The sequence below is a fragment of the Bos indicus x Bos taurus genome, chromosome 1, assembly GCF_003369695.1.
Source record: "Bos indicus x Bos taurus breed Angus x Brahman F1 hybrid chromosome 1, Bos_hybrid_MaternalHap_v2.0, whole genome shotgun sequence".
In the NCBI taxonomy this organism is placed as follows: Eukaryota; Metazoa; Chordata; class Mammalia; order Artiodactyla; family Bovidae; genus Bos; species Bos indicus x Bos taurus.
The window spans coordinates 58,400,135-58,413,736 of NC_040076.1; the positions used below are offsets into that span (position 1 = coordinate 58,400,135).

The window sequence follows — 13,602 nt, forward strand, 5'->3', positions numbered from 1 at the left end:
GAGGGGATTCTTTATCTGATCAGCAGATTGCTAACAGATATATAACTCCTTGCTAAAAACTAACAAGGGGGGCACTCTTTTTGTCCCCTTCTGAAGTCTGTGTCAGAAGCTGCCTCTATTCCTTTATACTTTAATAAAACTTTATTACACAACATCTTCGAGTGATCAAGCCTCCTGTCTGACTCTGGATCGAACTCCTCTCCTCCAGAGGTCACGAATCCCCCGGTGGCTCATGGCTCGCAGCTGCAACCGTTCAGTTTCATAAGCAACCTCCATCCTTCCATAGTGGATGCACCAGTTTACAAGTCCCATCAACAGTGTACAAGGTCTCTCCACAGCCTCTCCAGCATGTATTCTTCATAGACTTTTTGATGACAGTCATTCTGACTAGTGTGAGGTGATACCCTGTAGCTTTGATTTGCATTTCTATAATAAATGAGTATCTCTTTTTGTGCCTGTTGGCCATCTGTTTGTCTTCTTTGGAAAAGTGTCTCTTTAAGTCTTCTGCCCACTTTTTGATTGGATTGTTTGATATTCTATATTGACTTGTATGAGCTGTTTATATTGAATGTTAAACCCTTGTTGGTCACATCATTTCAAACATTTTCTCCCATTTTGTAGGTTCTTTTTGTTTTGTTGACAGTTTCCTTTGCTTGTGCAAAAGCTTTTAAGTTTGATTAGTTCTAATTGATTAAATCTTGCTTTCATTTCTTTGGCCTTGGGAAACATTGCTATGATTTATGTCAAAGAATGTTTTTACTATGTTCACTTGTCTTAAAGTGTTTAAACCATTTTATTTATGTATATGGTATGAGGGAATGTTCTAATTTCATTGATTTACATGTAGCTGTCTAGCTTTCCCAACACCACTTGTTGAAGAGACTTCCCCCCCCCGCCCCTTCATTGTATATTCTTGCCTCTTTTATCACAGATTACTTGACCATAGGTGCATGGGTTTATTTCTGGTCTATTTTGTTCCATTGATTTGTAAATCTGTTTTGTTTGTTTTGATTACTGTAGCTTTGTAGTATTGTCTGAAGTCTGGAAGGGGTTGCCCCTCCAACTTTGTTCTTTTTGCTCAGAATGGCTTTAGCGATTCTGGGTGTTTTGTTGTTCCATATCAATTTTAGGATTATACTACTTCTGTGAAAAGTATCATGGGTATTTTGATAGGGAACACATTAAATCTGTAGATTTCTTTGGGTAGTATGGCCATTTTAACAATATTCTTCCAATCCAAGAGCACAGGATATCTTTCCATTTCCTGAGTCATCTTCAATTTCCTTTGTCAATGTTTTATACATTTCTGCATATAGGTCTTTCACCTCCTTGTATGTTTGGTCTTAGGTATATTATTTTTTAGATGAGATTTTGAACAGGATAGTTTTTTAACGTTCTGGTATTTCACTTTTGGTGTAAAGAAATGCAACAGACTTCTGTTACATCGTTTTTTTATCCTGTTACATTGCTGAATTCATTTATTCTAATAGTTTTTGTTTAGAGACTTTGGGTTCTCTGCAGTGACAGTTTTACCTCTTCCCTTCAAATCTGGATACTTTTATTTTTCTTGTCTGATTGCTGTGGTTAGGACTTCAAATTCGATACTGAAAAGTGGTGAGAGTGAGCATCCTTGTCTTGTTCCTGAATTTAGTGGGAAGGTTTTCATTTTTTCAGCACCGAGTATTATGTTGGCTGTGGATTTGTTGTAAGTGACTGTTACTATGTTGAGATATGTTCCCTCTGTACCCACTTTGGTGAAAGTTTTATCATGAATGGATGTTGAATTTTGTCAAATGCTCCTCTGCATCTACTGAGATGATCGTGTGGTTTCTGTCTTTCCTTTTGTTATTGTGGTGTATCACACTGATCTGTATATGCTAAACCATTCTTGTGATCCTGGAATGAAGCCAACTTGTAAATTCTGTCTGAGAACTGCTACCCCACTTTGTTGTTTCTATTTGCTCCCCTTATTTTCAGTCTGTGTGTCTTTTGCCCTAAAGTGAGTCTCTTTTTAGGCAGCATATTGCAGGTCTTTTTTAAATCCAGTCTGCACTCTGTTTTTTTCATTAGAGCATTTTGTCCATCAACATTTAAAGTAATTATTGATCAGTATATACTTATTGCCATTTTTAATCTTTGTTCTTCAGTTGTTTTTTTAGTTCTTGTTTTTCTTTTTTGTGGTTTAATGATTTTCTTTTATAATATGCTTTCCTTTCTTGTTTCTGTGAATCTATTGTGTTTTTTGTTTGTGGTTATCATGGAGTTCAATTATGTTGACCGACCCAGAAATATATCTACTTGTTTTAAACTAATAGTCATTTAAATTTAAAAATATTCTAAAAGATCTATATTTTTATACTCTCCTGACCCACGTTTGTGATTTTTATGTCTTACTTTACATCTTCATGTTTATCCTTTTATTGTTTATTGTAGTTATAATCTCTTTAAAAGTTTTTTCATTGTTTTTTAATCTAGGTACTGGCTTATTTCAGTTCAGTCCCTCGGTCGTGTCCAACTCTTTGCGACCCCATGAACCGCAGCACGCCAGGCCTCCCTGTCCATCACCAACTCCCAGAGTCTACCCAAACCCATCGAGTCGGTGATGCCATCCAACCATCTCATCCTCTGTCATCCCCTTCTCCTCCTGCCCTCAATCTTTCCCAGCATCAGGGTCTTTTCCAATGATTCAGCTCTTCATATCAGGTGGCCAAAGTATTGGAGTTTCAGCTTCAACATCAGTCCTTCCAGTGAACACCCAGGACTGCTCTCGTTTAGTATGGACTGGTTGGATCTCCTTACAGTCCAAGGGACTCTCAAGAGTCTTCTCCAACACCACAGTTCAAAAGCATCAATTCTCTGGAGCTCAGCTCTCTTTATAGTCCAACTCTCACATCCATACATGACCACTAGAAAAACCATAGCCTTGACTAGACGGACCTTTGTAGGCAAAGTAATGTCTCTGCTTTTGAATATGCTGTCTAGGTTGGTCATAACTTTCCTTCCAAGGAGTAAGCATCTTTTAATTTCATGGCTGCAATCACCATCTGCAGTGATTTTGGAGCCCAGAAAAATAAAGTCAGCCACTGTTTCCCCATCTATTTGCCATGAAGTGATGGGACTGGATGTCATGATCTTAGTTTTCTGAATGTTGAGCTTTAAGCCAACTTTTTCACTCTCCTCTTTCACTTTCATCAAGAGGCTCTTTAGTTGTTCTTCACTTTCTGCCATAAGGGTGGTGTCATCTGCATATCTGAGGTTATTGATATTTCTCCCGGCAATCTTGATTCCAGCTTGTGCTTCCTCCAGCCCAGTGTTTCTCATGATGTACTCTGCATATAAGTTAAATAAGCAGGGTGACAATATACAGCCTTGACGTACGACTTTTCCTACTTGGAACCAGTCTGTTCTTCCATGTCCAGTTCTAATTGTTGCTTCCTGACCTGCATATAGGTTTCTCAAGAGGCAGGTCAGGTGGTCTGGTATTCCCATCTCTTTCAGAATTTTCCACAGTTTATTGTGATCCACATAGTCAAAGGCTTTGACATAGTCAATAAAGCAGAAATAGATGTTTTTCTGTAACTCTCTTGCTTTTTCGATGATCCAGCAGATATTGGCAATTGATCTCTAGTTCCTCTGCCTTTTCTAAAACCAGCTTGAACATATGGAAGTTCACGGTTCTCGTATTGCTGAAGCCTGGCTTGGAGAATTTTAAGCATTACTTTACTAGTGTGTGAGATGAGTGCAATTGTGCGGTAGTTTGAGCATTCTTTGGCATTGCCTTTCTTTGGGACTGAAATGAAAACTGACCTTTTCCAGTCCTGTCGCCACTGCTGAGTTTTCCAAATTTGCTGGCATATTGAATGCAGCACTTTCACAGCATCATCTTTCAGGATTTGAAATAGCTCAACTGGAATTCCATCACCTCCACTAGCTTTGTTCGTAGTGATGCTTCCTAAGGCCCACTTGACTTCACATTCCAGGATGTCTGGCTCTAGGTCAGTGATCACACCATCATGATTATCTGGGTCATGAAGATCTTTTTTGTACAGTTCTTCAGTGTATTCTTGCCACCTCTTCTTAATATCTTCTGCTTCTGTTAGGTCCCTACCATTTCTGTCCTTTATTGAGCCCATCTTTTCATGAAATGTTCCCTTGGTATCTCTAATTTTCTTGAAGAGATCTCTAGTCTTTCCCACTCTATTGTTTTCCTCTATTTCTTTGCAGTGATCACTGAGGAAGGCTTTATCTCTCCTTGCTATTCTTTGGAACTCTGCATTCAAATGGGTATATCTTTCCTTTTCTCCTTTGCTTTTCACTTCCGTCTTTTCACAGGTATTTGTAAGGCCTCCTCAGACAGCCATTTTTCTTTTTTGCATTTCTTTTTCTTGGGGATGGTCCTGGCTTCTTTAAGTGATCTTCAATCCTTGACTATATATTTGGTCTTCCTATTGGGAATTTCCCTTTCCTGTGAATTCTTCTTTCCATGTCGAGAAGACCTTTCAACATTTCTTTTAGGTTAGGTTTGGTATTGCTGAATTCTTTTAGTGTTTGCTTGTCTGAGAAATTCTTCTCTCATCTTCTGTTCTAAATGTTAATCTTGCTGGGCAGAGTATCCTAGTTTGCAGGTCTTTCTCTTTCCGAACTTTGAATGTATCATGCCACTTTCTTCTGGCCTGCAGAGTTTCTGCAGAGAAATCAGCTGATAGCTTTATGGTTTTTTTTTTTTTTTCTTTTTTTAAAATAACTGTTTTTCTCTTGCTGCCTTTAGAATCCTAAGCTCTGCCATTTTAATTATGATATGTCTTGGTGTGGGTCTCTTTGGGTTTATTCCGTTTGGGACCTTTTGTGCTTCCTGTACCTGAATATCTTTTTCCTTCTTTAGGTTTGGGAAGTTTTCAGCCATCATTTCTTCAAATACATTTTTGACCCCTTTCTCTTTCCACTTTCTGAAATGCCTGTTAAATGTAGGTTGGCACATTTTATATTACCCCATAGATCTCATATGTTTTGTTCATCTTTTTTTCATTTGTCTGTTTGCTATTATGATTGGGTGATTTCCATTATTCTATCTTTGAGATAACCTATTCTGCTATCCATTGCTTCCAGATTGCTTTTTATCTTGTAAACGGAATTATCTATCTTTGACTGGTTGAATTTTTTTTTTTTTTTAGTTTCTAGTTCCTAGTTATAGTTCTGTGTTTATACTGATAATCTTTCTTAATTTGGTTAGCATTTTTACTATTATCAATACCTTTCTGAACTCAAGGTCTGGTAGAGTGGTGAGCTCTGTTTTATTATTTGTTCTTTTAGGGGACTTCTCTTGCTCTTTTAACTGGGAGTAGTTCCTCTTCCTTTTCACTTAAATTTTCTGTCTCCATGTATTTAGTTATCCATTGTGGTCTTGAAGGAGTATTTCTATGTGAGAGATCCCTGTGTAGACTGTGTGTCCAGTGTTTTTGGTGAGAGAACAGGTTTTGATATGAAAGCCAGCCATGTCTGTCCTCAGGGTGTGCCAGCCATTGTCACCTTGATGGAGGTGTGGTTTTGATCTAAATCCGGTACAGGGGCAGGACTTACTTTCTGCTCTGTGCAGTCACTAGCCTGTCAGGCTACCAGTCACTGGAGTAGAAGCCCTGAGGATCAGGTTCCATTCCCCTTGAGTTGCATGCCCTGCCCCAGAGGAGGGGAGTGCTGGAGTAAGCGGGGCTCATGCACTTACAGGGCACGGATGCACCACCTAAAGAGGCGACCTGGGCCTCACTCAGATGCAGGCCAAGGTCTCTTTCCCCACTGTGTCTGTTCCAGATCTAATGCAAGCTGTAGTGTGGAGTGGGTGGGGCTGGTGCATTTGCTCGGCTGGAGCTGAGGGTCAGGGCACTGTGGCTGCAGGAACTGAGGTATCTGGGCTGCTTCTGTGGCAGCCTTCTCCCAGGACCTGTCTGTCCCAGACCCAATGCTAAGGTGTGGTGTGGAGTGGGTGGGAGTTGGGGTGCTCTGGGAGAGGGACCCTGGTGTGCTCCTGTGGCATCGCTGGAGTGAGCTCTGACAGTGGTCACCACCACCCTACTTGGATCACATCCCCCTGGGCTGTCTCTAGATGAGCCTCCTCCCTGGGCCTGGTTGACCCCCATGCAGTGCAGGGGTGTTCACCCCATTTGGATTAGTGAGTCTGGCAAGGCAGCAGCTACAAATGCAAGGCTCTCTCTGCCCTGGTTGTTTGCAAGTCAACTCACATGCACTCCTTGTGAATAGAGTTAGGCTTCTCCAGCCCTTCTATTTGTTCCAGTGATTCTCTCAGCAGCCAAAGGGGCTTGTCTCCTCTGCACAGAACCCCAGGACTGGCATGCCTAGACTACAGCTCAGCCTACTCACTCCCCAAGGCAAGGGTCTGCCCATATGGACCTTCTCTTCCTTTCAGATCTGCCCCCAGGGGCCCAGGTCCTGACCCCAGTGCCTTTTTCCTGTACTGTCCTGTTAAGTGGAGATCTTTTTTGGAACTTTGGTTGTACAGAGTTCTTCTGATGGTTTCTGTTAGTGTTCTGTGAGAACTGTTCCATGTGTAGACATATTTTTGATGTGCTTGTGGGGAGAAGTGAGCTCTATGTCCTCCTACTCTGCCATCTTGATCTATCCTGAACTGAATTTTTATCAGGCAAAGAAAAGGCTTTCCTAGAAGAGGGCATGTCTTGAGTAAAGGCAGAGGCAAGAATAGCTAAGTTTATATTTTCATAAGTAGTGGCATAGATGGGACTTATTCTGGCTCCTTGACCCTCTAATGAAGCCCCCTAGAATGCATTTCAGCCCCCATTAATTTTATGGCTGATAGTTGATGTTTCTGATAATGCTGTTTTTTTTTTTTTTTTGGTGGAGGTATTACTGTTCAGTTAAAAGTGGCTTCAAGGAGTGGAGTGCTTCATTTTATTTCTTCTTTCATCCATCTAGCATCCATTTCGACCACTGATAGCTTCCTGTACTCAGCTCCATGACCCCCACTACCAGACCTTGACCCTATCTCCCACTCTCACCTGCTTTTCACACCTTTTTTCTGGCAACACTCCCATTTTCTGACTTCTGCATTTTAGCTACTACTGTTCTATCCTAACAACTCTGCCTCTTGGGGGAATTTTCTGCCTACATGTGTCTTCCTTCCTCTGAACTCCTAAAGCATATGGTCACATTCACTTACTTTGTGCTTATTACAGTCTTACCTACCTACCCATCTGTATCTGTCTACATGTATCTACCTTCCTACATCCAGTCACCTGAGGTCCTTGACAAACATTCACAAACTCCTTGACAGTTTGTGTGAAGTTGTATGTAATGTGCATATGTGCATTTTTTAGAGAGCAGGCCTGTGACTTTCATTACTGCCTCACAGGGGCCTTTGATTCCAAAGTGGTTAAGAACTACAGTATCAAGGCAATACCAGAAAAATAAGACGTACTAGTTCAGTTGAGAAGAACTGGCCAAGTGCATAGCCAAGCTCTAAACGCAGAACTACACAAAAACTACTGATAATGAGAAACTCACGTCTGGAGACATCTCTTAGTCCTGCTATGTATAAAATATCAGATTTGTTAACATTATAAATCTATCAAATTACAAATTATATATACCTAGAAGTGATTCAGATATGTAGAATTAAACTTCATGGTCTTATTAGGAATCATCTTTCCCAGCAGTACTGAGATTTTTCATCCACAGCTTTTCTGTACAATATTCTTTCATTCAAATAAAGTTAAATTAAGAACTCAATATCAATTTGTAAGTGTTAAAAGTTCCTTTTAAAAGATCTGTGACTAAATGTTAGTGTCACTCCAGCAATAAAACATCCATTCATGTACCAAAAATCTATCATGCAACCATGTACTAGGCTTTGTCATGCTGAGGATACAGCTGCAAGCAAGATGTGATGGGGACTGACAGATGATAAACATGTAAACAGTAAATGACAATTTCAGGGTCTTCAGTGCTATGAAGAAAATAGGGCAGGTTACTGGACAGAAATGAATGCAGGCAGTTGGCGTGCTTTTGAGAGGAAACCCGATTGGTGAGGAGCTCTGGGTCATGCAAGAGCTGTGATGCAGGTTGAGTGTTTGTCCAGGGAACACTGAGGGAGGCTAGTGGGGCTGGACCGCGTGAACAAGGTGTGGAGCAGGAAGAGATGAAGTCCCTGCAGTACTTTTGCACCGAGTAGATGCTGGCTGAGACTCTTGTTGACTGCATGGATTCACGCACTGATTTTGTTACCTTACACTCTGAGTAGGACCACTATCTTACTGCTGTATTTTAGTTTACAAATGAGATTGAATTAGAAAAGTGGGGAAGAAGACTGACTTAGCAAGAAGAGAATGATTTAGAGTCAGAAATCCTCAAACCTGATTTGGAGTCCAGGCTCCACCATCTGTTATTTGGGCAATTCACCGACCAAGTGTAACTTCAGTTTCTTTACCTGAAAATCCAACTCCTGACATACCACGACCCCCTCTGAAGCCTACACTCATCAGGTGAGACGGCGTGTGTAAAAGCCCTCTCACTGCCCCCATGTTGCATCAGGCAGCTGCCTCAGTCAATCTCTCAGTCTGTTTTTGGCAGCTGAGAAACAGAAAACACAGATTTGGACAAAAAGGGTATTTAATAATAATGTACTAACAACAAAAAAAAACAAACCAGCTATTATTTTGGGTCAGCAATGCAATGACTGCAGTAACTGAGCTCCTTTGTTACCTTGTTTAGTCCTCACAACAACCCCTAAGATGGTCTGCAGTTATCCTCATTTTATAAAAAGAGGAACAGGGAGGTTCAAATGTGAGCATTTATTCAGAGGCAGGCCCTCTGAATACCTTCATTCATTGCCTATTTATTTTAGACAAAATTAGAATCAACTTGCTTATGTTTCCCCAGCCCACAGATTTAGTACTTATAAATTAAACAAGGCTTTGCTGGAGGTGGCACCCCACTGGCAACACGATAGAAACACATTAAAAAAAAAAAAAAAGATACACACACACCACATACACACAAATGAAAGCAAAGCAACCAAAAATGAATCGACAGAGAAAAGGGGCATACACCTTCACAACAGTCTTCACACCTCAGAACCTGAAGGTGAAACTCGACATTAACTGTAAGAAATGACATTAAATCACCAATAAAGGACAAATCATTTGCTTACTTTCCAAGGGAAGTACCTAATGAAGTTTAGAATATTTTTATCCAAAATGCTTAAGACTTAGAAAACAAATAATGTACTTAGTAGTAGTGTTAGTTGCTCAGTCGTGCGACCCCATGGACTGTAACCCACTAGGCTCCTCTGTCCGTGGGATTCTCCAGGCAAGAATTCCGGGGTGAGTAGCCATTTCCTGCTCCAGGGGATCTTCCTGACCCAGGGGTCAAACCCAGGTCTCCTGCACTGCAGGCAGATTCTTTACCATCTGAGTTACAGGGAAGTCCTGGTGTACTTATATGGAATAGTTTATTCCCCAAAGATACTGAATTAAATAAGTCATCACTGTATTATAAATATTAACAGGACATATGATTCTACTTATATAAAACTCCAAGTCTTGAAGACTTAGGAGGTAAAAATAAAAGAAGTGCAAGGAAGTATTTATCATAAAGGTCAGGAGAGTAGTTTACCTCTGTGAGGAGACAGTGGGACCTGTGACTAGGGAGGAGCCCGTGGGGGCTTCTGGGGTCAACAGTGTCCTACTCCTCAACCTCAGGGGTGGTGGCGGTGGCAACAGCAATGTCATCCCCTTTATAGTGCTCATTCAGCTGTGCTGGTATGAGTTAAGCACTTTTCTATATTTGCGTTATATTTCACAATAAAGAATATTTGTAAAAACAAAAGATAAAACTATATGACAAAGAACACAGTACCTCTGCTTCTGTGCCTTTGCATGTATTTCACATTTCACACTATTTTCTGACCCATCCTGTGAGATGGGAGGCAGGCATCATCTTCCTCCTCCTCTTCATTTTAAAGAGGGGGACCCTGGAGTTCCAGGGGGTTACTCTCGTCTTCACCCACAGAGTCAGGGGGTGAGCTGGGGCTGCCCACCCTGCTGGGCAACTCTGAGTGGTCAGCGCTTCTAGCCTCTGCCCCAGGCAATTGTGAAATTGTGAGTGAATTTTCAGAGATGAAAACCTCACCTGTCACTGTGTTCCACCGCGATCTGGTGCTTGTTCTGAGAATCGACCCTGGCCTCCCTGACCATGTCACGCCAGGCCCTGAAAATCTTCTTCTGAAGAAAATGTATGCACAGTTTTCTTACTTCTTCATCTAGATCAATCAGGTGCTGGGGATGAAGACGGGGGAAAAGTGAGGCATATAATATCACAGACAAAAAATTCAAGCAAATAGTACAAAAGAGAAAGAATCAAAACAAACGAAGGACACTGGAGGTATAAGGAGGCTACGGCAGCCAAGGCCATATCCTCTGTCGTGGATTAAAGAGATAATAATGGAAGCAGAGGGGCAGAAACCCTTCTAAGACCGAGGGGGCAGATTTCTAGTAAAATCACTTGAGCAATTATGGGACAAGAAACAGATTAGTATAAAAACAAAAGCTGATGTAGTGACACATTACAGTTTATATGGATACTCTCTGTGTGAAAAGAAATGTGCTTAAGGTTTTATACTAACAAAAAACTGACTTGACATTTTCAAATTCATTTCAAAGCAGTGGATTGAATTGCCTCTTCTATACTGTTCTTAAAAAAAACACAATGACTGTTGACATCTGGAGTACACCTACTTTTCTTGCATAGAGTTGGACAGAGACATGCATTTAAAACTCTCTTCCTGTGGCCTTACCTGTAGCCAGCTCCGGATAACTCTCCTAAGCAATATTTGTGAATAAAATTGATCAGCCTGGGCCATCTTCTTAGCTAGGCTTTCCTGACTCCACTGGAACCAGGTCAGCAGGCATTTCCTCTGTAGGGTCAAAGAGTGATGCTCTTTGGCCACCTGGACAATGTTTTAAATGAGAAAAGGAAATTATCTCTTATATCCTAAATCATTTAAGGAAATACACATCACCTTGGCAAGTGATGCTGTAAACCCCACGTAGGCAGTTATACTCTCTTAAGGACGTTCATTTATGTCCTAAAAACTTTGACTGTGTTATATGGGGATTTTAGATTCACAGAATGCATAGCCGTTCAATGCTGACTCTCTGAAGACCACAATGACTGGCTGGTTATTAAGGAAATGGAATAAACAACCTCCAAAACCATTAGGTCACTTGCACTGAGTTTTGAAGTGGGTGGCTGGCAACACTCTGTTTTGATCTCCAGGAGCTTGGGCAGCAACTGCATAACAAACCTCTCTTTATTATGTACTTAATCACTGTCTAATTGAGGAAGTGCCAATACTTTAAATTTGTTTTGTAGAATGAGCTGTCACCAGCATTGAAATTTAGACATTATCAGTAAACCACAGAATCATTTGATAGAAAAATAACATGATGTAAAATTTAATGTCTTACCAACTTAAAAGGCTCAGAGTATCATTCTATCAAAATAAACATACAACTCTGACTTTATAGATTTTAAAAAGTAACTGTTCCATTCTTGAAATGGAAAAAGCCTTTCTCTCTTAGTCCTCTCCAGAAAAATGGGCATGTTTTCTAAGCCTCGTCTCACCACTGAGCAATGTGAATGTGACTGACCTGAATGAGTCCCTTGGCAGTCACACATACTGGCCAGTGACACACACTCCCAGGAGGTCTCTGTGGCACCTGGGAGCCAAAAGGCAAGAGGAGCCAGAAACACACTGCCTCCTACCCTCCCTTAGAGGAAAACACAAGAGAACCAGGGAGAAAAAGATAGTCAGAAGATGCCTTTAAAATTCTAAAAGTGGTTATTGGAACAAATGGAATATGGTACATGTGAGTTGTAGGGAAAATGCTAAATAACTCTTCTGAAAACAACACAAAAATGCAGTATAAAGAAGCCAGTAACTGTTTAACTAGCCCTCTTTCATTCTTAATTTTTTCTATCCTTTCCTGGAAGTCAGCTCTGATGGATGAAGCAGCAACTGCTTCCTCTTACTGTTCTCCAGCACTGGTACTTTTTTTTCTTTTTTTTTTAACTTTCAGCTGGTGGTTGGTATCTACGTATCCCTCTGATTCCCACCCAGCACAGAAGACGTGCCTGAACTGGGCAGGATTTTTGGAGGAAGGGGTTGCTGAGTTCCCTCCTAGCTTTGTGACCAATGTGCTGTGTGACCTTAAGCAAGTGAGTTTTCCTTTCTGAGGTTCAGTTTCTTTACAAGTTGAAAGAGATGGGAGAGGATTACTAGTATTCTAACATTCTATTATCCTACGTGGTAGGCTGAACAGTGGCTCTCAGGATGGCCACAGGCTAATCCCTGGAACCTGCAGATATGTTACCTTACAAGGTAAAAGGGATTTTGCAGATGTGCTTAAGTGAAGGATCTTAAGATGGGGAGATGGTCCTGGGTTATGTGGTAGAGCTCTAAATGTAATCACAAGAGTTCTTGTAAGAGGAAGGCAGGAGGAACATGATGAGATGTGACATCAAAGTAAGGGATCAAGAGAGAACTGAGGAAGTGGCTATGGGCAATGAAATGCAGGCAGCCAGTAGAAGCTGAAAACAGCCAGGAGACAAGATTCTCTCCCGGAACCTCCAGGAGGAACTTGTCCCTACTGACACTTTGACTTCAGCCCAGGAAGTCTGATTTTGGACTTATGACTTAAACAGAAATTTAAGATAATAAAATTTGTGTTTTAAGACACTTTAGTGGTAATTTGTTACAACAGTATAGGTAACACACTTGTTGTTCAATACAGACTAGAGAGGTGGTTCTCAAAATGTGCTGTTAAGACTGCTTGGATCAGAATCTCCTGGGCTACTTTTTTTTTTTTTTTTAAATGTTTTTGGCCATGGCACGTAGGATCATAGTTCCTTGACTAGGGATTGAACCCGTGTCCCTTGCACTGGAAGGTGGTGACCACTGGGTCACCAGGGAGGGTCCTGGACTACTTTTAAAAAATGCAGATCCCCTGACACGCCACCCCCACTGCCCTGGCCAACAACCCAGAGCTACTGAGAACACCTGGGGGTGGAAACAGGAACATGCATTTTTACAAGCTTTCCAGATGGTTTTATGAATAGGAAAGTTTGGAAATGCTGGATTCATATCTGTGTTTTCCTGGTTTTATTTTAATTAGGTTTTTCTATATTTAAAGCCTATGCTGTCATTTTGAACTCAAACTCTGGTTTCTTTTTACATTCTTATAAATACATTTTTAAAAACTTAATTTGGGGGTCTTCCTTAGTGGTCCAGTGGCTGACTTCAAACTCCCAATGCAAGAGGCATGGGTTCCATCCCTGGTCAGGGAACTAGATTCCGCATGCCTCAACTAAAGATCCTGCCACAACAAGGACCTGCACGGGCAGCGAGGACCCCTTGCAGTACTGCAGCTACAACCCGGTGCAGCCAAATAAATATTTTAAAAAATTTGGTTATTCACCCATAGATTGTTTTCTTTGTATATTTTATACCTTTGATTTTATTCAGTCAAAAACAGGGCCCCAAAAAGAAGAGCTGATAAGAATATAAGAGTTATTATA

General features: G+C 41.0%; 1 protein-coding gene across 3 annotated transcripts in view; it reads right to left on the minus strand.

Moving 5' to 3' along the window:
* The window catches only part of CCDC191 (coiled-coil domain containing 191), a 98,842-nt gene that overhangs the window by 3,677 nt on the left and 81,563 nt on the right, over positions 1-13,602 (minus strand). Inside the window, exons 15-16 of one of the 3 annotated variants that reach the window (XM_027524058.1) lie at positions 10,820-10,972; positions 10,156-10,301 (exon numbers count right to left, since the gene is read on the minus strand). In XM_027524058.1, coding sequence (XP_027379859.1) covers positions 10,156-10,301; positions 10,820-10,972 — 299 coding nt within the window. Of the gene's footprint in view, positions 1-10,155; positions 10,302-10,819; positions 11,796-13,602 lie in introns of those variants that run through there. The other 2 variants (XR_003507990.1, XM_027524143.1) reach the window with 2 other exon arrangements.